General features: G+C 40.5%; 1 protein-coding gene across 5 annotated transcripts in view; it reads left to right on the forward strand.

Moving 5' to 3' along the window:
• Positions 1 to 26,294, forward strand: part of LOC122557924 (protein phosphatase 1 regulatory subunit 12A-like) — a 151,589-nt gene that overhangs the window by 119,915 nt on the left and 5,380 nt on the right. For all 5 annotated transcript variants that reach the window (XM_043706148.2, XM_043706146.2, XM_087996709.1 and 2 more), the window contains 11 exons: positions 4,598 to 4,696; positions 5,697 to 5,787; positions 6,341 to 6,508; positions 8,803 to 8,938; positions 9,973 to 10,100; positions 16,523 to 16,579; positions 18,624 to 18,640; positions 19,727 to 19,856; positions 19,980 to 20,084; positions 24,392 to 24,442; positions 26,198 to 26,248. In XM_043706148.2, coding sequence (XP_043562083.2) covers positions 4,598 to 4,696; positions 5,697 to 5,787; positions 6,341 to 6,508; positions 8,803 to 8,938; positions 9,973 to 10,100; positions 16,523 to 16,579; positions 18,624 to 18,640; positions 19,727 to 19,856; positions 19,980 to 20,084; positions 24,392 to 24,442; positions 26,198 to 26,248 — 1,033 coding nt within the window. The remainder of the gene's footprint in view (positions 1 to 4,597; positions 4,697 to 5,696; positions 5,788 to 6,340; positions 6,509 to 8,802; positions 8,939 to 9,972; positions 10,101 to 16,522; positions 16,580 to 18,623; positions 18,641 to 19,726; positions 19,857 to 19,979; positions 20,085 to 24,391; positions 24,443 to 26,197; positions 26,249 to 26,294) is intronic.

Genomic DNA, 26,294 nt, shown 5'->3' on the forward strand with positions numbered 1-26,294 from the left:
TTCATCTAGTTGAGGTAGCGGTTCTGGCTGGTCCAGGGAGGAATTCCGCATTAATACGGGTTTTATTACGATTTGATGTTAATTCATTCCGAGCATGTACTTCACTATTTAATTACTATGTTATCCTTTTTTTTCTCTTGAGTAATGTAAGATATTTGATCATACACTCTGGTTAGTTATAGATTAGATTAGTAGTTAGTTGAGTTTTGTCTTTTTCTTTTTTTTCCTCTGTATCTCCTCTTTTTGTTTGACAGATTTTGGCTATTGTGTTTTTTTTATTTGTAAGTTTGTAAAAACATGTTAAATTTTCAATAAAAATATCTATTAAAAAAAAAGAGAAAAGACAAGGCAATATTGCAGTGTAGTGACATAGGTAATCATAACTAAAGTGTGACAGGAGAGATCAGAGTATAATCCGTGAAAGTGCATCAGCAACTAAGGTCAGAGTAAGAAAAATGTTCAAAGGGCAAAATTAAAGAACACAACACTCATAATTACACGATGATGGTACAAATAGGAATAAAGAACATGATTGCCAGATGATCAAGATTGGGAAGTGAATATCCAAGGATATTTGACATTCCACGAGGAAAGACATAAAGGAACAGGAAGTGGGGTAGCTTTGTTAATTAAGAATGAATCTGTTCACTGGTGAGAAATTAATTTGCTCTGAGAGATTAAGATGTAGAATTAGTTTATTTGGGGATAAGAAATAGTGAGGGAATATTCTACAGAGCAGTAAAGACCTTGGAATGGATGCACTATAAATCAAGAAATAAAGAGACCTGTAAAAAAGACAATACAAAAGTTATGGACTACTGACATTCTGACAGATTGGAGAAATCAACTCAGTAAAGTTAGCCTAAAAGTTGATCTTATAGTGTATATTTGAGACAGTTTCCTGGAATAATATGCAGTCAAACCAATATGAATAAGCTGCTTAATGTTTCATAATGAACTCCATGCAAAATGATCATCTGGGAAATGTTCATCAAAGTATTAGATTATCACTTTGCGAGTTGGAAACTTGGGTCTAAACCTTTTAATTAATGATTGTAATTATCTTTATTTATGTTTATGAAGACAGAATTGGTTAAAATATACTTGAGAAATAGATTAAGATGGTCAATAAGCAGTGGCTGGTATTTAAGAGGATATTGTAGAATTCGCAAAGTAAATATTTTCCATTGAGAAACAAAGACTCAGCAAAAGAATGAAGCATCTGTGGCCAATGGGGAAAGTCAAAAAGATATATTCAAGATTAGTAGTAAATCAGAAGAGTGGGAAAATTTTAAAAACCAGCAAAAGGTGCCTTAAATAAAGTAACAAAGATGGTGTAGGAGCGTAAACTAGAAAAAGTGTTCAAGAATAGACAGAAACAGCTTCTATAATTTATATTAAAAAGAGATTGAAACAGAAATTGCTGGAGAAGCTCAGTCAGTCTGGCAGCATCTGTGGAGAGAAATTGATTAACGTTTTGGGTCAAGGGACTCTTCCTCAGAACAGATGTATTAAAAAGAGAGTTGCTCAAATAAACATTGACACTAATAATAGAAATGAGGAAGTATCAGAGATTTTGAATAAATCTGTGCATCTTCATTTAGAAGAATGAAAGGTGATTTTATTGACATATAAGATTCTGAGAGGGCTTTCTTTAAATCACAGAACCCCTACAATGTGGAAACAGGCCCTTCGGCCCAACAAGTCCACACTGACCCTCTGAAGAGTAACTCACCCACACCCATTCCCCTACTACTCTACATTTACCAGATGAACGCACCTAACCTACACACCTCCTTAACAGTATGGGCAATTTAGCATGGCCAATTCACCTAACCTGCACATCTTTGGACTGTGGGAGGAAACCAGAGCACCCAGAGGAAACCCACGCAGATGCGGGGAGAGTGTGCAAATTCCACACAGACAGTCGCCTGAGGCGGGAATCAAACCCAGGTCCCTAGCGCTGTGAGGCAGCAGTACTAACCACTGAGCCACCGTGCTACCTCCTTGGTGAGGTGGATGCTGACAGACAGTTTTGACTCACTCACAAGAAGAAATAAAGCGGCATAGTTAAAAGGGATCTTACATAATTTGAAGATGAGTAGGAATTTGGTCTGAGAATTATAAATATCTGTAATTCTCTATTCCCAAGAGGAGTGGAGGTTGAGTTCTTGTATATATTGAAGGCTTTGATTGCCAGGTTTTTTTTAAGTTTAGGGGACCGAGTATTATGAAGTACAGGTAGGAAAGTGCAATTTAGGCCAAGTTGAGGTCAGCTAGAATCTTGGAAGAGCAAATTACTGCAGATGCTGGAATCTGTGCCAAAAACAGGAAATGCTGGAAATCACAGCATGCCAGGCAGCATCCGTGGAGAGAGAGCAAGCTAACATTACGAATCTAGATGACTTGCCATCAGAGCTGATGTGAGAGGGTGAGATACAGCATTTATGCAATAGTTGGAGGAGGGGGGGGCTGGAGTGCTGGGGAGAGAGGCTGTGCAGATTGTGTTCGGAATGTGAGAATGGTAGAACAATGGTGTGTCTAACTGCCAAACTACAACGAACAGACAGTCCCATTTGAACAAGAATCAGCCAAAAATTTATCACGTAGTGGAGCAGGAATGAGGGACTTAATGACATATTCCTTTCCCTATTTCTTATGTTTGTTCTGTAACTTCCCCATCTACTACTGAAACCCTCAATCATGTCCTTGTTATCTCCACACTCCACTACTCTGCACTTCTACTCAGCCCTCCTACATTAAACCTTCCAGAAAATTAAGGTCATTCAAAAATCTGCAGTCTGTTCTCTTATTCACACCAAGTCCTTTCCACACTTTACTCATGTGCTCGTTAAATGTCGACTTCTGGTCAAGCAGCATTGGTGTTTCAAAATTCTCAATCTTGCTTTCAAATCTCTGTGGTCTCACCCTTCACTATTCATGTAATCTCGTCCAGACTCTCAATCCTCCAGTATCTACCTTCCTTGACTTTAACCTCTTTTGCATCCCTCATGTAACCCCACAGTCTGAACTGTGAAATTCTCTCCTTAAATCTCTCTACTTCTCTCTCTGTTCCTTTTAAGAAATTCTTCAAACCCTTCCTCATTAACACAGTTTTTGGTCATTTTTCCAACTTTTACCTCAAGTGGTATAATGTCAAATTAGTCTCGTAACAATCCTGTGAAACATCTTAGAACATTATATTAAATTAAAAATACTTTACAAGTGCAAGTTTTTGGTGTTACAACTATCCTGCTGTTTTTGTTTGCAACTTTTTCTGTCTGGCACAATATTAATGGGAAGAAACCATCACCATACTTTGTGGCATTTGTGTTTCTGAGCTGCTGACATGCAATGTCAGTGATTTTTGAGGTCACTGAGTAATTAACGGCCAATGATCGCTAAATTCAGAAGTGTTTGAAATCTTATGATGTACTGGGGAACAGGAGAAAGCAGTTGGAGTGCAATGTAAACAAATGTAAAATTAATTGTTAAGGAAGCAACAGACAAAGAATAAGTTATTGTTAAATTGAGTAGTACAGCACAAAGAATAGGAAAGAATTGTAATGAAACTGGATTAATTAAGAAACCATCAGTACAATGTATAATGTTGCAGTTGCAACAGCAAATGGACAGAGTGTATACCGTGTATCTTGGCTGTATAAATAGTGCCAGCTCTTTTCTGAAACATACTATTCACTTCTAATCATTGCATCAGGATTATGAATAGGAGACTTGGGCTATCTGGCTTCACTAGCAGCAATAGGGAACCTCAGTGAAATATTTGAATAAAATGAGTGGAATTGATTAATCTGGAATGCTGTCTCAAACCAAAGAATGATAGGGCTACAAAGGAGCTGTTGGATCAAACTGTTAATAGGTAAATTCAGAATGAGTATGAGCAAGTTCTTGAGGCATCAATTGATCAGTCATGGAATGTATCTCCTGGTGAGGTAATTCTTGCAAAAGTTATGGGATCACTCAAAGAACTAAAGAACTAGAGACCGTGATAATAAATTATAGGAGCCAGCATAACAAGGGATATGGGTAGGACTTTGTAATGTATATTTTGTAATTACCTTTGGGCAATTACAGAGATGGGAGGCAAAGATATTTGAAATTAGAATTTTGGCTGAAGAAAGTACCTGATGTTCTGAGATTTTGAGGCTGTAAACATTGCTGCCATATTTCTTCCATATTGTTTTTCTTGAAAAAAAAAGGTACTTTTCAGGCGATTCATTTGAAAATAAAGTCAATCAATAAAATCTATTAAGGCAGAATGTTCAATGTTGTGGAAGGTTCAAATGGAGGCCATAAGTTATGGTCAGCATGTAAAGGTACTGCACAATTTAAGACTGAGCCAGCAGGAAGGCAAAATTAGCTGGCAAAACCAGATTTGCAGCTTGGAGCTTTACTTAGAGTTAATACTGCAATTTAAAACGAGATGTGAACGCTTTGTCAAGTTTGCTCAGTATATGATATTGAGCAGATCATACTGGTGTGTCACGGACATTTGATCAGAGTTGGAGTGGCACCGTGTACATGGTGCAGGAAAAGACTCATTCATATGCCTTACTTTGTTCCTTTGTACCCTCAGCTCCATGACTCGAAACCAAGTTGGAAATGGAACAGACAAAGAAAGTAATCCGACCACACAAAGCAATGGCTCTGGCACAGAGATCCGTGAGAGACGCAGGTACCAGTTACCAAGTTATTTTTGTTCCTTTTTGGGATGTGGGCTTTGCTAGCTGGGACAGCATTTCTTGCCCACCTCTCATTCCTCTTGAGGATGTAAGGAGCTGCCTTCCCAAACTGCTCCTGAATTGCCATAGGTACACCCACAATACAATTAGGGAGGGAGTTCCAAAAGTTTAATGCAGTGACAGTGAAGCAACAGTGAAGTTATTTCCCAGTTACAGACCAGCAAGAATACACGTTGAGGTGAGATTTTGAGCTTATAGACCCACAGTGGCATATCACTGGTCTGTGGAATGTTGGCCAGTAATCCAAGAAGTTGCGAGCCACTGGAGTGCTGTCCCAAATGCTCCGTATGAAAGGCTGTTCTTGCTACCACCATCATTGGCTTTTGCTGTTGACTGGGTAGAATCCCAAGTAAATAATTGTGGATTCTATTTAAATGCTGTCAAGTTTCTGTTTGGGGTTCCTAGCCCATGAAATAGTGTGTCATGCGTAGGAAGAGTGCAACCCACTGCAATAGTTCTATGTGCCCTTTGCCTCTCCCTGGCGACTGACAGACCAAGGGATGTTTAATATTTTTGATCTCATTTTTTGCAACGTATGGTTCATGTGTGTGTGGTGCGTGTGAGAGATATATAGAGTGTGTTGCTGGGAAAGCACAGCAGGTCAGGCAACATCTGAGAAGCCGGAGAATCGATGTTTCGGACATAAACCCCTCATCAGGAATGACATATGAATGAGCAGGAAAATAGATAGGGAGACATTATATGAATAAAGGCACATATTGCACACACTGGAATCTGAATCAAACACATACTGCTGGAAAACCTCAGTAGATCTGATTGCATCTGTGAGAGAGAGAGACTGAGTTTTAATGTTTCAAATCTGGTATGATAATTTCAAGGCTGTGGCTCCTCTCCCTGGGGGTGATCTTCTTGTGAACATTGCAATGTCGGCCTTGGAGTGATTAGTGTTATGCCATGTTTCACTGTTTCCAGATCCTACCTCACTCCAGTCCGTGATGAGGAAGCTGAAGCACAAAGAAAGGCACGCTCGCGACATGCCCGCCAATCTCGCAGATCAACGCAGGTGAGCATGAGACGGTTCACATTTTCCAGCACTGGTAAAGTTTCCACTTCCTTACTCCCCAACTCCTTTGTCCTGATATTCAGTGACAGATCCAGCAATTTTTAAAATGCCATTTGGTTGCCAAAAAGCAGGATATTTAACAAAACAAAAAACAAAGAACTCTGGATCTGAAACAAAAAAAAAGAAGTTGCTGGTGAAACTCAGCAACATCCATGGGGAGGAAGCAGAGTTAACATTTGAGTCAGATTACTCTTCATCGGAACACATTCAGCATCCCCCACAGATGCTGCCAGACCTGCTGAGTCTCGCCAGCAATTGATATCACGAAAATAAAAGGTTTATTTTTACACCTGAAGAAGTGTTGGAATTACATTGCCTTCGGATGTTTTTGGTTGTCCTTTGAGCCTTATCGCAGATGCAGATGGCTGTATGTGTTCAATCTCACTTCAACAGGACGATAGCATTTCACACACTGTGTCAAAGTCCTTCTCGACACATATCTTGCTGTGCCGTACCAAGTAGCTCTTCTTTATTCCCGATTTCTGTGGTACAGGGTGTGACACTGACAGACCTGCAAGAGGCTGAGAAAACAATTGGATTGAGGCGTGACAAGAAAACTGCAGAGCAGGAGAAAGACAAAGAAAAAGAAAAGGAAGAGAAGGAAGCAGAAGCAAAAGATACAGCATCCAAATACAGATATAGTAGGACTAGTCAAGATGAGGTAAGATCAATTGCTGTCAGATGGCTGTACATGCTGCTAAAATTCTCCTGAAACCTCCTTCATTGCTATAGACATCAGTATTTCATGACGTCTGAGCTACATTCACTTAAATCCTATCGTCACTGTACTTACTGGCCTAATTAGCTCCTGTCTGGCAATGTATCTGGTATCAAATTGTTATCCTTGCATTCAAATCCCCTGTCCCGTTATTGACCATTTTCTCTGGCCCCATAGCACACTGAGGTATCTGACCTCCCGATTTTAGCTCTTTGAGCATCCTTGAATTAAATTGCTCCATTTTTGGTGCCCATGTTTTCAGCTACCTTAACCCGAAGCTCAAGAATTATCCCCTTTAATCTCTGAACTTCTCTTTCCTCCTTAAGCTATACCTTAAAATCTGCCTCTTACCTATTTTGCTATGTAGCTCGATGTGAAATGTTCTTTCATAATTCCCCAGTGAAGGACCTAGGGATATTTCACAATCAATACCTTAGATTAATGCACGTTATTGCCAATGTTTTATTATTTATTTTGTAATGATTTATGATTTGGATACAGAACTGGCTCAAAGGTAGAAGACAGAGGCTGGTGGTGGAGGGTTGTTTTTCAGACTGGAGGCCTGTGACCAGTGGAGTGTCACAAGGATCGGTGCTGGGTCCTCTATTTTTTGTCATTTACATAAATGATTTGGATGCGAGCATAAGAGGTACAGTTAGTAAGTTGGCAGATGACACCAAAATTGGAGGTGTAGTGGACAGCGAAGAGGGTTACCTCAGATTACAGCAGGATCTGAACCAGATGGGGCAATGGGCTGAGAAGTGGCAGAAGGAGTTTAATTCAGATAAATGCAAGGTGCTGCATTTTGGGAAAACATATCTTAGCAGGACTTATACACTTAATGGTAAGGTCCTAGGGAGTGTTGCTGTACAAAGAGACCTTGGAGAGCAGGTTCGTAGCTCCTTAAAAGTGGAGTCGCAGGTAGATAGGATAGTGAAGAAGGTGTTTGGTATGCTTTCCTTTATTGGTCAAAGTATTGAGTACAGGAGTTGGGAGGTCATGTTGCGGCATACAGGACATTGGTTAGGCCACTGTTGGAATATTGCGTGCAATTCTGGTCTCCTTCCTATCGGAAAGATGTTGTGAAACTTGAAAGGGTTCAGAAAAGATTTACAAGGATGTTGCCAGGGTTGGAGGATTTGAGCTATAGGGAGAGGCTGAACAGGCTGGGGATGTTTTCCTTGGAGCGTCAGAGGCTGAGAGGTGATTTTATAGAGGTTTACAAAACTATGAGGGGCATGGATAGGATAAATAGACAAAGTCTTTTCCTTGGGGTCGGGGAGTCCAGAACTAGGGGGAATAGGTGTAGGGTGAGATGGGAAAGGTATAAAAGAGACCTAAGGGGCAACTTTTCACAGAGGGTGGTATGTGTATGGAATGAGCTGTCAGAGGAAGTGGTGGAGGCTGGTACAATTGCAACATTTAAGAGGCATTTGAATGGGTATATGAATAGGAAGGGTTTGGAGGGATATGGGCCGGGTGTTGGCAGGTGGGTCTAGATTGGGTTGGGATATCTGGTCGGCATGGACGGGTTGGGCCAAAGGGTCTATTTCCATGCTGTACATCTCTATGACTCTATTAAGTTTATAAACTCTGGATTTGCAATGGGAAATTATTTTTTAAAGATGTTTGTTTATCTGTAGCATTTAAATTTCTACTCTGTCCCTACTTTGTACTTCTTGTGTTGCCCATCCCTACAGATCTTTATTTTTGACACCACGTTATGTAATTCAGTCTATTGTTTTCTCTTCTGTAGTTTTTCCACATCCGTGTTAGTGTTTTGAGAGGTAAAAGTTTAAAGTTATATGGATCATTAGCAGCTGGGATTCAGGTGTAGCTCAGCCATGATCTGCAAGAGTGGCAAAACACTTGGAGAGTGACAGTGAGCTAAGCCCATCCCTCTCTTTTTTCAGAAGGACTCAAAATAAACTAAAAACTGAATTCTCAAAGCTCTATCTCAGACAAGTTTTTCATTAACAGCTAATTTCCATCTATAAGAAACTGATTAAATCCATCTTTGTCACAGGAACTTGAACCTCATCTCTCTCATGCACTCACTCTTGTCTGTTCAAAGTTTGTGAGAAGATTGACTCTTGTCTGTCACTGTTCCTTTCTTATCTTACATGTACTTTTTCTGTGCTGGTTAATTTCCCTTCCTCAGCATTTAGTGTTGTAAAATACAGGCCATGCCTCAAAATGCTAGTGATTAATCACCCAGTGTTCCTTTCCCAATGCAGGAGAAGAACTGGCGGTCAAGATTAGCCAACCTACAAAAAGCAGATCTGCTGGGCCTCACCTCCTCTACAGATTCCAATCGTTCCAGTGTTCCTGCCTACACCTGCCACAATGCTGTGGAGCCACTGGACAACAAAGGTTTCTCCAAACTTCTCGAGTGTGTTAATTTCTGTGCTTGATGCCGGTCCAAAACTCAGAATGCCAAAATGCCTCACCAAATTGTCATTGCTGCAGCAAGAGAAAGAGAGAATTCAGAAAAGGGCTCAAAAAGTCTTGCAGTACTAAAGGCCATTAATAGTATATTAGGAAAACACTCTGCTTTCTTACAACATTCTCAGATCCGTGAATACAGTCTGAAACAGGAGAAAGCCTTTTTGCTAATCCAGAATGCTGTATCCCGATTGCATGCAGAGTTATCTCCAAATCTTCCATGTTGGCTATAATTGAATAAAACTAACTGTGAAAATGTGTATGACTAAAGGGCTATGGTGTGATGTTAGGTTTTAACAAATTCATCTGCATTTCCCAATGAATAGTGAATAGTCATTTGATAGTAACTGTCAAGGTTCATATATGAAGGCTGGCCATTTGGTCAAATCACCAGAGGATACCAATGCATCTGCACAGAGCCAAAGCCATTAACTTCAAGTATGGGTTGTCATTCCTGAATTTGCACTAGTATAGATTTGGCGCCACATGTGATTACTGATTTTTGTCTCAGGATTCTGCTAGTCATTGTTGTGTGCTACTTTACTTCTGGGTGGCATATACTAACTAGGATTTGCTTTATTTTTCTGTATCCTGATTATCACCACAAAAGGAGAAAGTGAGGACTGCAGATGCTGGAGATTAGAGCTGAAAAATGTGTTGCTAGAAATGCGCAGCAGGTCAGGCAGCATCCAAGGATCAGGAGAAGGACTTATGCCCAAAACGTCGATTCTCCTGCTCCTTGGATGCTGCCTGACCTGCTGTGCTTTTCCAGCAACACATTTTTCAGCTATCACCACAAAAGGTACAGTTTGTCTCTGGGAATGAGTGACAGTGGTGTTTGCTGTTTGTCTCCAGTCAACATGTGTTCTCCCTGAAAGTAGCTGGGGATTGAGTGCTGACACTGGCATCCAAGTGAAGTTCCTGAATTGTTTGTGAATGAATGGTTCGTATCTCTCCCACAGAATTGGAGAAAGCTAAAGAGGAGGAGAAGGAATCGGATGACTCATCATTCAAGAGATCTGGTACCAGGGACCGGAGACGGCCAAGAGGAAAAAGAAGATCAACAGGTGTGCATTCCATATCACAAGATGTAAGTATTCAGAGTTCTCAAGAATCCTAAGCTGTTCAGGTATGCTGTTCAAAAGAAATATTGCTAATAGATCAATACAGGCCATTGCAATTCTTCACACTGAAATCAAATATTCCTTTTACTTTCTATCTCCTTAAATCTCAAGGTGTCAACACATACTTGCAATTTGTCTATTGTATTCTCTCGGTGGCCAGTTAGCTCAGTTGGCTGGATGATTAGTTTGCAATGCAGGGTGATGCCAACAACTTGGGTTCAATTCCTGCACTAGCTAAGGCTACCTTGAAGGATTCTTCTTCTCAACCTCTCCCCTCACCTGAGGCATGGTCATCTCTCTCTCTAACAAGAGAACAGCACTATGGTCTGGTAAGACGGTGACAATTTTACCTTTTACTATACTTCCTGCTCATAATCATTCTGCTTTGTGCTAGGGAGATCAAATGCAGATTTGGTGTCTGCTGCTATGCACGACATCTCCATTCAGTACACAAGTGCTTCCCCAGTTTTCAGGATGCTTGCCATTTTAATTCCATCTTGCTCTCATGTCATGTTTCTTTCCTCAGTTTGCTACTGTACTCCAGTGAAGGCTAATGCAAACATGAGGAACAACACCTCATCTTCCAGTTTGGCACTTAATAAATTTCTGAACTTAACATTGAACTCAACAACTTCAGACTTGTGTACTCTCTCCTCCATTTGATTTGATTTTATTTTACTTGCCAAGTGCAAATGTGTAGTGTTCTTATATTTATGCTTTCACAGCTGCCCTTTATTTGACTATTAACATTTAACTGCAGATCAATGTTTTGTTTCTTTACTAAATCCATTATAACTATGATATTTAAACTCATCTGCCCTCTAACCCTGATCTTCCTATTTGTTCTACGTAACCCTCTTCACCTCTTTTTAAAAACATAAAACCAATCAGATTTCTACCTCTCTTCATTTCTGAAGAAGATCTCAATGGGCTTGAAACATTTCTTTGTTTTTCTCTCCACACCTGATGAGATTTTTAGTGCTGTTTTTACTTCAGACATGTGTTTTGATAAGCAATCTCATAAATATTTCCATTTAAACCCTGGTGCCATCGGAGTGCACAAAGAGAAACAGGATTAATATCAACGGAAAAACAGTAAGTAAAAGAGTCTGCCAGCTGAGGTATCTGAATAAATATTTTGTCCAATTTAGTAGAAAGAATGCACAGTGAAAAGGGAAAGACCAAAGAATGGCCAATGCCTTCAAAATCGTGCTAGAGGTGCTAGAAGACTGGACGTTGGCTAATGTGGTGCCACTATTTAATAAAGGTGGTAAGGACAAGCCAGGGTACTAGAGACCAGTCAGCCTGATGTTGGTAGTGGGCAAGTTGTTGGAGGGAATCCTGAGGGAAAGGATGCACATGTATTTGGAAAGGCAAGGACTGATTCGGGATAGTCAACATGGCTTTGTGCGTGGGAAATCATGTCTCAAAAACTTGATTGAGTTTATTGAAGAAGTAACAAAGAGGATTGATGAGGGCAGAGCAGTAGATGTGATCTATGTGGACTTCAGTAAGGCGTTCGACCAAGGTTACTCATGGTAGATTGGTTAGCAAGGTTAGATCTCACGGAATACAGGGAGAACTTGCCATTTGGATACAGAACTGGCTCGAAGGTAGAAGACAGAGGGTGGTGATGGAGGGTTGTTTTTCAGATTGGAGGCCTGTGACCAGTGAAGTGCCACAAGGAACAGTGCTGGGTCCACTACTTTTTGTCATTTATATAAATGATTTGGATGTGAACATAAGAGGTATGGTTAGTAATTTTGCAGATGACACCACAATTGGAGGTGTAGTGGACAGGGAAGAAGGTTACCTCTGATTACAATGGGATTTTGATCAGATGAGCCAATGGGCTGAGGAGTGGCAGGTGGAGTTTAATTTAGATAAATGCGAGGTGCTGCATTTTGGGAAAGCAAATCTTAGCAGGACTTATGCACTTAATGGTAAGGTCCTAAGGAATGTTGCTGAAAAAAAAGAGACCTTGGAGTGCAGGTGCATAGCTGCTTGAAAGTGGAGTCGCAGGTACATAGGATAGTGAAGAAGGTGTTTGGCATGCTTTCCTTTATTGGTCAGAGTATTGAGTTCAGGAGCTGGGAAGTCATGTTATGGCTGTACAGGGCATTGGTTAGGTCATTATTGGAATATTGCGTGCAATTCTGGTCTCTTACCCAATGGAAGGATGTTGTGAAACCTGAAAGGGTTCAGAAAAGATTTACAAGGATGTTGCCAGGGTTGGAGGATTTGAGCTATCAAGAGAGGTTGAATAGGCTAGGGCTGTTTTCCCTGGAGCATCGGAGGCTGAGAGGTGACCTTATAGAGGTTTATAAAACCATGAGGGGCATGGTTAGGGTAAGTAGACAAGGTCTTTTCCCTGGGGTGGGGGAGTCCTGAACTAGAGAGCATAGGTTTAGGGTGAGAGGGGAAGATCTAAGAGAGACCTAAGGGGCAACGTTTTCACGCAGTGGGTGGTGCGTGTGTGGAATGGGCTGCCAGAGAAAGTGGCAAAGGCTAGTACAATTGTGATATTTAAAAGGCATCTGGATTGGCATATGAATAGGAAACGTTTGGAGGGATATGGGCTGGGTGCTGGCAGGTGGGACTAGATTGGGTTGGGATATCTGGTCAGCATAGACGAGTTGGATTGAAGGGTCTGTTTCCATGCTGTACATCTCTAACCCAGACTCGAACAAAAGTCAAAGTAAGCAGCTGGAAAGTCTGCTGAGTACTGAGGGGAAAACCGCCATTTCTGAATGATCACTCAAGAGAATATAACTATGGCAAAAAGAATCTAAAGATGAACCTAATTAAATCATTCAAACATTATTCGATCAATATTGAAATTTCTAAGATGCAAAAGAAGTTTTTGAACCTTAAAATTACAAGTTTTGCAGTAACATTTAGCCAGATAGACAATAGGTGCAGGAGTAGGCCATTCTGCCCTTCGAGCCAGCACCACCATTCATTATCTTCATGGCTGATCATCTTCAATCAGTATCCTGTTCCTGCCTTATCCCCATAACCCTTGTTTCCACTATCCGTAAGAGCCCTATCCAACTCTTTCTTGAAATTATCCAAAGTCTTGGCCTCCACAGCCTTCTGGGGCAGAGTATTCCATACACTCGCCATTCTCTGGGTGAAGTAGTTTCTCCTCAACTCTGTTCTAAGTGGCCTACCTCTTATTGTTAAACTGTGTCCTCTGGTTCGGGACTCACCCATCAGCAGAAATATGCTTCCTGTCTCCAGAGTGTCCAATCCTTTAATAATCTTGTACGTCTCAATCAGATCCCCTCTCAGCCTTCTAAACTCAAGCGTATACAAGCCGAGTCGCTCAGCGTAAGATAGTCCCGCCATTCCAGGAATTGACCTCGTGAACCTACACTGCACTTCCTCAATAGCCAGAATTTCCTCAATTTCCTCAAATTTGGAGACCAAAACTGCGCACAATATTCCAGGTGCGGTCTCACCAGGGCCCTGTACAGCTGCAGAAGAACCTCTTTGCTTCTATACTCAATTCCTCTTGGTATGAAAGCCAGCATGCTATTAGCTTTCTTCACTGCCTACTGTACCTGCATGCTTGCTTTCATTGACTGATGTATAAGAACACCTAGCTCTCATTGTACTACCCATTTACCTAACTTGACACCATTTGGGTAGTAATCTGCCTTCCTGTTCTTGTCACCAAAGTGGATAACCACACATTTATCCACATTAAGCTGCATCTGCCATGCATCCGTCCACTCACCTAGCCTGTCCAGGTCACCCTGCATTCTCCTAACATCCTCCTCACGTTTCACCCTGCCACCCAGCTTTGTGTCATCAGAAAATTTGCTAATATTTCTTTTAATACCTTCATCTATATCATTAATGTACATTGTAAAAAGCTGCGGTCCCAGCACTGATCCCTGCGGCACACCACTGGTCACCACCTGTCATTCCAAAAGGGAGCTGTTTATCACTACTGTTTGTTTCCTGTCAGCCAACCAATTTTCAATCCATGTCAGTATTTTGCCCCTAATACCATGTGCCCTAATTTTGCTCACTAATCTCCTATGTGGGACTTTATCAAAGGCTTTCTGAAAGTCCAGGTATACTACATCTACTGGATCTCCCTTGTCCACCTTCAGAGTTGCATCCTCAAAAAATTCCAAAAGATTAGTCGAGCATGATTTCCCCTTCATAAATCCATGCTGACTCTGACCTATCCTGTTACTGCTATCCAGATGTGTCGTAATTTCGTCCTTTATAATTGACTCCAGCATTTTTCCCACCACTGAGGTCAGACTAACTGGTCTATAGTTCTCTGTTTTCTCTCTCCCTCCTTTCTTCATTTTAATACCTATTTGGTCAAAACGCCAATATCAGTGCACCGTCATCTCTAAGTAAGAAAGTTGAGGTTGAGAGCCATTTTGGTGCAACACAAAGGAGTTTTGATTATCATGTTTGGGATGTGATATTAAAGTGAGGCTCTGCCTGTATGTTCATATGGACATAAGGGTTCAGTTGCACTATTGCCCATGTTCTGGGTAGCTGCTCTCTCCTATCAGAACCAGCTGTTCTAGTCATTGATTTGGTTCCTTTTTGTACAATTTATAATCGCTGCCACGTTCGCCAACCTTATAGCGGGCCACGTTAAAAATATTTTGCTTGAAGTGTCATAAGGGCTTGCTTAGGTTCTTCGTAAATACAAATTTTTTTTTCTCTCTATCTTTACCTAAAAGTCCGAGCCCCTCCAGATGTTCTTGCCTTGCACTTCAGTACTTTTGCTGAGAGCTTATTTAGTTGGAGACAGATCTGATGGTCTGATATAATGCTTAGAATTACGTGGATGTGTCAATAGCACTTCGTGAGCTGAATAGATTAAATTCTTCTCTTTCGTTTCTTTGTTGTGCTTATTTCAAGTAATTTGTCTTGAGTACAGGTTTTCAATTGTTTATTCAAACCTACACTGGGAGAAGGGGTAGCTCGAACAATTCAGAGGAATCCAGGAGATGCAATATATTCATACCATTTGTTTACCACATGGGCATCTCATTATTCAAATTCCAATTTTGCACCATACAAACTGAAGAAACAGATGCCCATTCGAGGTCAGATATAAATATCATTAATGTTTTCTTCACCCAGTCAAGGATCATTTGGTCTGGTACTGTTTTTCCCCATTCCTTATTAGTGTCCGTCTCCTCCTTGTCTCTAAATTGCTTCTAACTCCAAGGCCTTTGTTCAAATATTTTGTCAACGCTAATTTGTTCATAGAGATTCCTTTTGACCCCTCTAAAGTGCACAAGGTTCATCAGTACAAGGCTCTGCTCTTTAATTTTACTGCAAATATAAGAACCACTATGTGACCGTTGTAGCCTCATTCACTCACAGTTTTGTTTTAGGTATTTAGCTATTTTTCAAAATTATTTGAAGGAAGTGTGGATTGCAAAGTTTGAAAGCTTTATTCACGAATACATTTTGGAAAATGCCATGTGAGAGGAGAAATGATTTATTTCAAACAGGTTAGATTTTACTAATTAAACACCCATTCTATCCTTAAAGGATATGTGGGCAGTAGAGCAAGTTCACAAATTCGTAAGTATGAAATTATAATTATCAGGAAAGACTATGCCGGTTGGGAAAAGAGAAGACCCAGGGAAGAGGCCTTTGACAGAACTTAAGGGTTTGATAGGGCAAATGTGGAGAATGTGTTCGAGATTGTGGGAGAGATCAAAACTATAGGTCATAAACATAGCAGCCAATAGGGAATTCAGGAGAAACATCTCTATCTGCAGTTTTAAGAATAAGCAGCTTGCTGTAATGTGGAGCCACTGAGGCAAATAGCATCAATGTACTTACAGAGATGCAAAATAATTGAATGGGTTAGTATTAGAATTAGATAACATATTCTGAAGGTTGGCTCTTGTGGAGCAGGAAAGCTGGCATAGATACCTGTGCTGCATGGTATGTTTCTGAACTGTGGATAAATGTAATCTTTAAAATCCATGATACTGTTAACTTCTCTGAAAATGGAGATGATTGATTTCTGTGCCAACGCACACAGATTCCAACAGTACTGTGTTAACTCCTCATTACTGTGACTTTGTGCAGAATGATAGGGTACACTCAGTCCTGTTTGAAAATTATTTTAACAGAGTCAGCATTGGAATTCTTTCACCACTGTGTGGGCAATCATTCCTCACTTTGCTGAGATGCCGAAGGGAGTAAAGATTGCCTGGGCTATTGAGCTCAGTGAGTGGAAGAAATTTGAAATGTCTCACCATATCTGTACTGGAACACTAGTGCTGTTCACATAAGGAGTTTTGAATTTGAAAGTGGACTTGGCCAATCACTTGATGCTGTTTCCAAGGATCTGATGATATGCTTAATAAATGCTCTGTCTCTCTAGGATGACAATGACCAGGATAACTCTGGTGACGATGTGGTGGAATCTGAAAAGAGGCAGGTATGGATCAGGCACCCATTCAGGCTGCTAACACTGCAATACAAGACTAACTTAAAGTAGCTGCTACTGCTGTGTGTTGGACCATTTTCTGATATATTAGTGCTCTAAAGGGAGGTGTCTGTGTTAAAGATCGCGCGCTATCTTATGCTCTGTCTTATTTCATGCCTGATAGTCTCTCTGCTCAGCCTCTCCACCACAGTGATTATTATGGGACTGACCAATCTACAGACAAATGATACACGGACATGAATTCAAATCTTAGTATAGGTCTCCATAAGAAATTTTAAATTCAGTTAGTTGAAAACAAACCTGTTTTCATATTAGTATCTGTAATGGTGTCTGTGAAATATCCAATTGTGATAAAATTTCATCTAGTCTGTTATCTGGTGTAATTAGACATGTGATTTTAAACCAGCTATGTGATAACTGCCCTCTGAACAGGCTGAGCAAGCTATTCCATTTTTCAAACCACTAAAGAACCATAAGAATAAAACCAGACTGCTTTTCCAACTGAAATACGAGACATTACTTTGAAACAAGCCCAGTCAACCGGGCAAAGTTCTTATCACTAACATCTGGGGACTTGTGCTAAAATTGGGAGTGCTATCCCCCAGACTATTCGAGCAGCAGTCTGACATAATCATATTTACCGAGTCATACTTTACACACAACATCCCAAACGTCACCAACCCTTGCTGTGTTCTGTCAGCAGGACAGACTCATCGGAGATGGCAGCACAGTGATGTCTAGTCAGGAGGAACTTTCCCAATAACGTTTCCTGTTGCTGTGCAGACCTCTGACGTTTGGGCTCAACAATAGCTCCAGCAAGCAAAAGCTGTGTGTGTGTTGATCAGTGTGTGTGGATCTTCCTATTGGCTTCACAATTTTGAGAGAATGTTGGTGAGGAGGGAATGGCCTCGGGAATTTTAAATGTCGATTCTGGATTCCATTAAATCTCATGGCATCAACTCAAATGTGGACAAGGGAATCGACTGATCACCTCCTACAACTTTCAGCTGAGGTAGTCCTCTGTGCTGAACATCACTTGGAAGAAGCCCTGATTGTAGCAAGGGCACAGACTTCAATTCCCATCACTAAGACTGGCCTTGTAACACTGCTACCGACTGAGCTGACAGAGTTATGAAAGCCATTACTGCTTGTGTAATGCAGTGGTGGAGGAAGCAATCAGTGGGAAGAAACTCATTGATCTCAGCCTCACCATTCTACTGCATTAGATTCATCTGTCCATACAATATTGGCAGGGTTAACCACTGCATAATTCTTGTGGTGACAACATTTCAGTTTGCAGATGACGCTAAACTTTAAAGGTCAGTGCATAACTCCAAAAGCTCTCTCAAAATTGATTTCCCTTACTCTGGATTATTGTGTGTCATTCCCAAACACCATCCTGAACCTGATGATACAATGATCGCTGACTCTAAATACTCCTCCACTGATACTTGATCCACTCACCACTTCATTACCAAGGGCATTGAGTGTCACCTTGGTATTATTGTTAACTCTGTTTTTTTGAAACATCCACAGATGCTGCCTGACTAGATGCATTTCCATCATTTTCTGTTTTTCAGATTTCAGCATGCACAGTGTTTTACTTTTGTATTGTTGCTAAATTGTTAGGATGGGAGTTAATAACAGTGTGTAGGATAGGATAGAGGCATTTTATTTGAATCATTTGAAGTATATGGAGGGTGGGTTGTTGGCAGAGTGTTGCAATAATGTAGTTTGATGGTGAGTCCAACCTGAATGAGAATTTATATGGCAGTTCAGGATGTAGATTGATAGTGGTGCATTCGGAATGCATAACATTTTCAGCAACGAGTCTTAGCCAAAGGCCTCCTGAGGATTTGTAGGAAAGAAATTGTTAAAGAACTGGAAATTATGGCACCCCAGTAACAGTGAGAGATACTTAATAAATTGTATCAATTCAAATGGGGGTCTCAATAGGGATTGTTTCTTGCTCTTAAATTATTGTTCACACTATTTATTTATTTATTTATTTTCTTATTCTCTTTTTCTTTTGCAGATTGATTATCTAACCAGGTAAGGATTCCATCTCCTTCATTCCTCACCTTGCCTTAGCCAAGATATATTCTATCCTCACTTAACACTGACAGATATTCTACCAAGTTGGGATCACTGGCTCATGTTTCCACTTCCAAGTGAAGGTTAGCCCAGGTTAACTATAGAATCCCAATTGCTGTGCTAGATGAGATTCCTCAGGCTCATCAGAGAACCTGGACTGAACAGCAGCGAGCCTTTGGGGTCTTCAGCATTGATCAGCTAATGTAAACTGAGTAGTCTTTCATATACTCCATTATCCTGTAATAGGTTGCTCTGCTTGTGTATTTCAATATCACATTGGGTAGTACATTTAACTATGAGTTCTTGGGGGGATATTTTCACAATGTCCATGATGGCAAATCTTTGAAGACCTCCATTTTGGTGACCATTAATCAATGAGTTGAAGGCCTACAGAAATCTTGGTTGAAGATTTGTGAGAGTTCTGATGGTTTCTGAAATGGTTGGGATTTATACATTGGTTGTTTGAATCCTGATGAGAAGTTAAACTAGCTTGGTTATCTTGTGACTAGTCTTTATAATAGAGGAACTGCAGCATGATCTGAACCAGATAGTTCCCCTCATTATACAAAAATAACAAATAGAGCAGCCATGTCAATAATGTGGTCATAGGTTTGGGAGTTAGTTCATTCCAGCACATATCACACGTATTGACAAGATTACAACATTCCGAGGTGATGTGTAAATGGCAATAAAATAAATGGTACAGTTTTAGAAGGCCTGTTTTAGTAGGAAATATATAAATAGTTTTGAAGTTTGCACCTGGCATTGGAACACCTTATTCTTTTGATTCCTGCTATTGTCAAAGTTTGGAGCTCTACAATGAAGAAAAAGCAGGAGATTGGCACTTAGTAATGATGCCTGTTTGAAGAACCAGTGGAAGTATAATTGACTGACTACACCTTAAAAGTTCTTTGATTCTGTTGCAGTTTGTATAATCTGGTGACCAGATCCACTGTCAGTAGTCTCAACACATATAAATGTGGGTTGAGAAAGTATATTTAAGAAGTTACTACTTTATTTCTGTCTCTCCTGCTTCATTTATAGGGGATATACCTCAGGAAGTAGCCAAGGGCATCTTGCAAACAAAGAGGGCTTTTCATACTCGGACACTAGCTTGCAGCCTACTCAAATAGGTCAAGGGGAGATTGAGACCGATAAAAGAGGCTACAGAAAGGTAAATCTGGAGCTTTGACTAAATCTAATTCTGCTCAAGTAGCATCCCTGATGTAATGTTGTACTATGTTGCTGATCAAAAATGTTGTTTAGAAAACCTCATCTCTGTTTTTCTATGTAACAGCTGTATGAAGAGCTTCAAAGAAAGAATGTCCAACTTCGGGACCAACTGCAGGAGGTGCAGATGCAGATAGCACAGACAAAGCTGGAGCTAGAGAAGGCCACGCAGGTATGAAACAGTCCCCTTAAAATGTACCCATGGATAGAATTAATTGTTAAGGGTCAGTGTGATTAATGCATCATCAATCAAATCAGGACGAGATCAATGAATGCTGTGTTTTCAATGTACATCTCCAGAATTGGTGGGGGGTCACTTTGCACCAGCATTTCCAATTTTTTTATTAACTGTCAACACACAGTTTTGATAACTTGCGTGTGTTTGAAACATGTCCAACCTCGCCGATTAATTCATGCACTTAAACAGCTTCCTTTTCTGAGCCCAGAATCATGCTACAGTGAGGGAATGTACTTCCTTTTTACGTGCAGTGATCACAGAATTACTTTCTACTTTGGAACATATGGAATTTCTAGGGTTAAAGAAGTCTTTAGGTACTGCCAGAATTGATACAGATGCTGCCTTGGAGATGTTGGGCTCCAATTTCTTTGATTCTCATACGGAGGGTGGATTTGGCAGCAATTTGATTTAAAGCATCTGCAAGGACGTAGCAAGTACAGAGTAGGTTCTTAAAAGACACACTTCATCCTTGCCCCGTAACCATCCTCCTCAGGGGAGGTCGCAGTTTCCAAAAACCATGCACTTTCAATCCTTCTGAAGGAGGAAACAAATCCAGGAATCTTTAAGAAAAGGCAGCAGGTTGTCACCCCAACACCTTGGGCAAAAAATAACAGAAGCAGACAGCTCACTCGCCCCATCCTGGGAAGAACAGTTGGCAAGTTGACAGGCCAACAAAAAGCCTTCTCAATGGCCATAAAAGTGCTATAGGCATGCTCAATTGAAGCTGAGTTGGACATCTGCCCCTTGTTGGAGAAAGGCCCACTGTACGGAGCTGCCAGTCAATCAGATTGGCCGGCAGCTCTTGAAAGCCCAGTGGGCACTGCAGGGATGTAGGCAGGCAGGCCAACAATGGAGGCCCAATGGATGCTAGAGTGATGTAAGTTAGGGGGCAGTTTGCGCTGGTGGGTGTTTGGCATATAAGAACGAGGGAGGTGGGATTTTGGGTTTTAAATTTCATGTCGGAAGGAAAGAAGGGGTTTATTTCCATCAGTGTGGGTCACTGTATCCCCACTGTACAAAGGGCACACAGCCCCTCACCTAGAGGATGGTATCTCCTTCCTTTGATTTTAAATACTGTGTAAAAACAAGAGGAAACTCCACTCCCAGCCACCTGTCCATGCCGACTGTATCATGGATGAGCGTGAGATAGAGATTAATATATAAATAATTGTTTGTTTACCTGTAGTGGGCAGGTACCGATTTTGGAGCCCACCATCTTCTGTTTAGATTAGATTAGATTACATTACAGTGTGGAAACAGGCCCTTCAGCCCAACAAGTCCACACTGACCCGCCGAAGCGCAACCCACCCATACCCCTACATTTACCCCTTACCTAACACTACGGGCAATTTAGCATGGCCAATTCACCTGAGCTGCACATCTTTGGACTGTGGGAGGAAACCAGAGCACCCGGAGGAAACCCACGCAGACACGGGGAGAACGTGCAAACTCCACACAGTCAGTCGCCTGAGGCGGGAATTGAACCCGGGTCTCTGGCGCTGTGAGGCAGCAGTGCTAATCACTGTGCCACCGTGCCGCCCACGGTTATGAGACTGAAACTGAGCCTGAGACATGCAGCACTGCATGGAACTGAATAAAACACACTGCTGGATTGTTCAAATCAATTAATCAAATATCTTCTAGGAGTCTGAGAAGGGCTGTGATTCTGTACAATCCCACAAAGTTTCTACAATGGTAATTTCCTGCATGGTAAGTCAAAAGAGGTCAGAAGCATAAGGTGGAGCTCAGTTATGAGACTGAGCTCAAAAGTGGTTAGGAAGCTGGTGGGCTGGGCACCTGTCCTGTATCACATGTCCCCCATGCCAAAAGCACATACTGTGAGGATATATAAAGTTCAACTGTTTGAAAGAGAAGTAAGATATTGTTGAGAAATATTGTAACTCAGAGAATACACTGGAATAAAATACAATTCTAGACCCATACAAGAGTAAAAGAGGCTCATACCGTTTAAAGTTGAGAGAAATGAGAAGTGACCTCATTGAAACCTCTAAGATTCTGTGCATCTTTGACAGGGTAGATACAGAAAAACTGGTTTCCTTGCTGGAGAGTTCAGAAATTGGAGCCACACTCTCAGGGTTCGAGACTGAGGTTAGGGAGAATTTAATTCCTCATAGGATTATGAGAATCTTTGGAATTCTGTATCCCAAAGTGTAGAGGATATTCAATCATTGAATATACTACAGGTGAGGTCAGTGTATTTATGGAAAATAAGGAACGTGGGATTGGTTGGAGAGTAGAGTTGAGGTTAAAGTTGTGAATCCTATTAGTTGGCAGAGCATTCTCAAGGGCTGTCTCGTCTATTCCCATCTTGTTTCTTCTTAAAAAAGCAAATTACTGCGGATGCTGGAATCTGAAACCAAAACAGAGAAAATGCTGGAAAATCTCAGCAAGTCTTGCAGCATCTGAAAGGAGAGAAAAAAAGCTGACGTTTCGCGTCGAACTGACCCTTTGAGATTTTCCAGCATTTTCTCCTTTTTGTTTCTTCTTAAACTCATTTGCTGATCAATGAATATGGTGTTGGGTTTTCATTTAAGCTGATGACTGGATGTGCTGTGATGGTGGATACAGTAAGGCGTCACAGTAATTGTAGAGCCACTTATGAAAGTTCAAAGGAACAGGTGGGAAACTTGCAAATTTTAAATAAAATCTACCATTTGTAGATTGAAATTGGTGCATTTACAGGCTCCACCTTATGTTTCTGACCTCTCTTGACTTACCATGCAGGAAATTACCATTGTAGAAACTTTGTGGGATTGTACAGAATCACAGCCCTTCTCAGACTTCTAGAAGATATTTGATTAATTGATTTGAACAATCCAGCAGTGTGTTTTATTCGGTTCCATGCAGTGCTGCATGTCTATTATATTTTCTCCTGAGATGCTGTTCTGACATGACACATTTTGTGATCCTTGACTGATGGCACCAGTGTCTTTGGTTGCCCTCAATCTATTCATCTAGTTATTCAGGGCCAGTTGCCCTGGGTCCATCTGCCAGACTAGTCAGAACTAAGCCATTGAAGGGATAACAAAATATTGTAGATGCTAGAAATATGAAATAAAGCAAAATGCTGGAAGTACTCAGCATAGGCAGCATGATGTGGATAGAGAAACCAATAAAGGTTTTTGACAATTTGTCCAAGTTGTGATAAACCTAAGTCAAATCAATGACTGAAATGTTGATGATTTTTTGTGGATGCTGCCTAACTGGCGACTGTTTCCAACATTTCCTTTTTTTTAATTATCTTGGAAATAAGGCTGGTCTGCAATGCCAACTTCCAGGCCTCTTAACATCCACCAACATGACACAGTTGTGATGGCCTATCGTGCTGCCAAGTTAACGAATGAAATATTTTTGTTTTCACAAACTATGGTACTGTTGAAAAGAGTTCATATGGGTGGGATCCTTGCATTTTTGAGAATCTACCACTTTAGAGGAAAGAAACAGAAGTCCTTTAGGTATCAGCCATAATTTATTTGATAGCATTCTTATCTCTGAACCAAAAGGTTATTGGTTCAGGTCCCATTCCAGAGACTTGAACACAATCGAGGTTGCACTTTTGGCAGTGCTATCGTTTGAATGGTTCATTAAACAAGCCCTGCCTATCAGCTCCAGGCAGACATGCAAGATGCCTTGGCACTTTTGCACAAGAATTGACAAATTCTCCTTGTTGTCTTAGACAATATTTGTTATTCATCCAAATCAATGAAACAAGACTGTCTGGTCACCAACCTGTTGCTTTGTTACAGCTTTGTGTTTGCAAAGTGGTTGCCCGCAATACAGGAGTTACTATGCTTCAGAGCTTCTTAATTGACTTGGGATGGCCTGAGGTTATAAAAGGCACTAAATAGAAGGCGCTTTTTCTCCAAGACTTTGTGTAAATCTTTATCCTCCTTCAAAAATGTTTTGAAGGCAAACAGTATCTTATTCACGTGGGTTCTTTGCTTATAGATAGATGTCACCCATGAAGAGAAGCAAATGGCATGATGCTAGAAGATAGCGGCAGGAAACAGCAAAGGCAAACTGAGCTATTAAAGGCTTCTGCCATTGATGTTCTCCCTTGCAAGAAGTTTTACTATCCAGAACACTAAATCTAAAAATAAAATTAAATAAACACACCATGTCCTCATTATTGCTCAGTCTGTGTTAAATAGAGATGACTCTGTTCTCATACTTACACTATGACTTTTTTTGATCTGTCTATTTATTTGTTGGGTTTATAGATGCAAGAAAGGTTCGCAGACAGAACTGTCCACTTGGAGATGGAAAAGAAAGTGAGTAGAGGATCCCCAAAGTAATACTGTGAACAGATACGGAACACTTGTAATTAAGAGAATGGGTATGGGGTGCTGGCTGATGTTGGCAATTAGTGATCCTGAGAACGTTATAAACTAAGAGATGATGCTGCACATGTACATGAAGAAACAAAAACAAAATACTAGATTATTCAAAATAAGAAAAACTAAAACAGAAAATGCTTGAAATACTCATCAGATCAGGCAGTCTCTGTCAAGACAAACAGAATTAACATTCAGACTGATAACTTTGTTAGAACTGTTAGCTGAATTGTCTCTGAATCCACTTCCAATCCACATCAGAAGCTGATCTAGAATCCTAGAATAGAATCAGAGAATCCCCACTGTGCAGATAGAAGCCATTTGGCCAATCTCCGAAGAGCATTCCACAAGACCCACCCTATCCTGTAACCTTGCATTAACCATGGCTAATCCACCTATCCTACACATTCCTGGGCACCATGGGCAATTTAGCATGGCCAGTCCATTTAAGCTGTAAATCATTGGATTGTGGGATGAAACTGGAAGACTCCCGCACAGACATGGAGAGATCATGCACACTCCACACAGACAGTCACCCAGGGGTTTAATTGAGGGGCCAAATTACTGATTCCAGCTCAAACTTTATTTGCATGTATCTTGTTAGAGGAAACTGAAGGGCAGAAGTAAATTTTATTTTTAGATTAGCAAGATGTTATGAGTGTTGTACCTCAATCTCATCTGCATAAATCATTTGGGCAAATTACTGGAAGTTAGGAGACATGGCAGACTTAAAGGAAATGTTGAAGAGTACAGACATGTAAGAAGGTGCATGACAAATATAGTTCGCAATGGAGAAGTAAAAAGCAGAACATTTTGAGTGAATAAATATACCTTAAATTATGTTCTGAGAGCACGAAACAGTTAATTAGACATGTTGATCTTTAAAAGTTGGAAAACAAAAAAAAGTAATTTAAAAACAAGAAATAGAATTTAGTATTTATGGATATTTTCTAACTAACCTATTCAATGATGTTATTGTATGCCTCAAGAGCAGATGGGACTTGAACTCAGGCCTCGTGGTCCGAGATAGGGACACTACCCATTGTAGTATCCCTATATTTATGTAAAAAACATAGAAAATCTAAATATCAAAGCAAGGAATTGATGCTGAATTTGTGCAAGAAATTGAGTAAGGCCATGTTTAAATGTAATATGTACAGTTCTGGCCAATCTGTCCTAGAAAGGAGTCATAGAAAAGGTACACTAAAAATTCACCAAAGTGGTGTTTGTCGTAAAAGTGTGTGTGTTTGGGGAAGGGAACAGGGTTGCTGCAGGATTCAGGGAGGTGCTGATGTTTTTCTGCTTTTTCAATAGCAGACATTCTAAGGTGGATCTTGTTCACCTTTGACAATATTGAAAAACTACAAAAGGATGAATTTGATTTCCATTGGTTGGTGCATTGTAACATATGGAATCATCATGGGGGGGTTATTAGAAATATATAGTATTTTACCACAAGTCAAGACAGAAACTGGCAGGCAAGTTACATGGGAATTGGATAAACATTCGTCATAACTAATATGTAAAATTTATGGTGCATGGGCATAGAAATGACATTAGAATAGAGAGTTCCATTTGATGAGCTAGCACCACACACAGAGACAATGGGCTGGAAAGTCTTTATTTCTACAAGACTACTTATTGACTTAATGCTATTCATGCCTCTGCATTGATTCAGACTTCTTTTAACAGGAGCGGAAGGCTTTAGAAAGAAGAATTTCAGAACTTGAGGAAGAATTAAAGGTTTGAGGCTTTTTTCCCTCCCTGTTGCACATTTATTTTGAAACAA

The sequence above is a fragment of the Chiloscyllium plagiosum genome, unplaced genomic scaffold, assembly GCF_037043375.1.
Source record: "Chiloscyllium plagiosum isolate Xiang-an unplaced genomic scaffold, Cpla_swu_hap1 HiC_scaffold_18, whole genome shotgun sequence".
NCBI classification, from domain to species: domain Eukaryota; kingdom Metazoa; phylum Chordata; class Chondrichthyes; order Orectolobiformes; family Hemiscylliidae; genus Chiloscyllium; species Chiloscyllium plagiosum.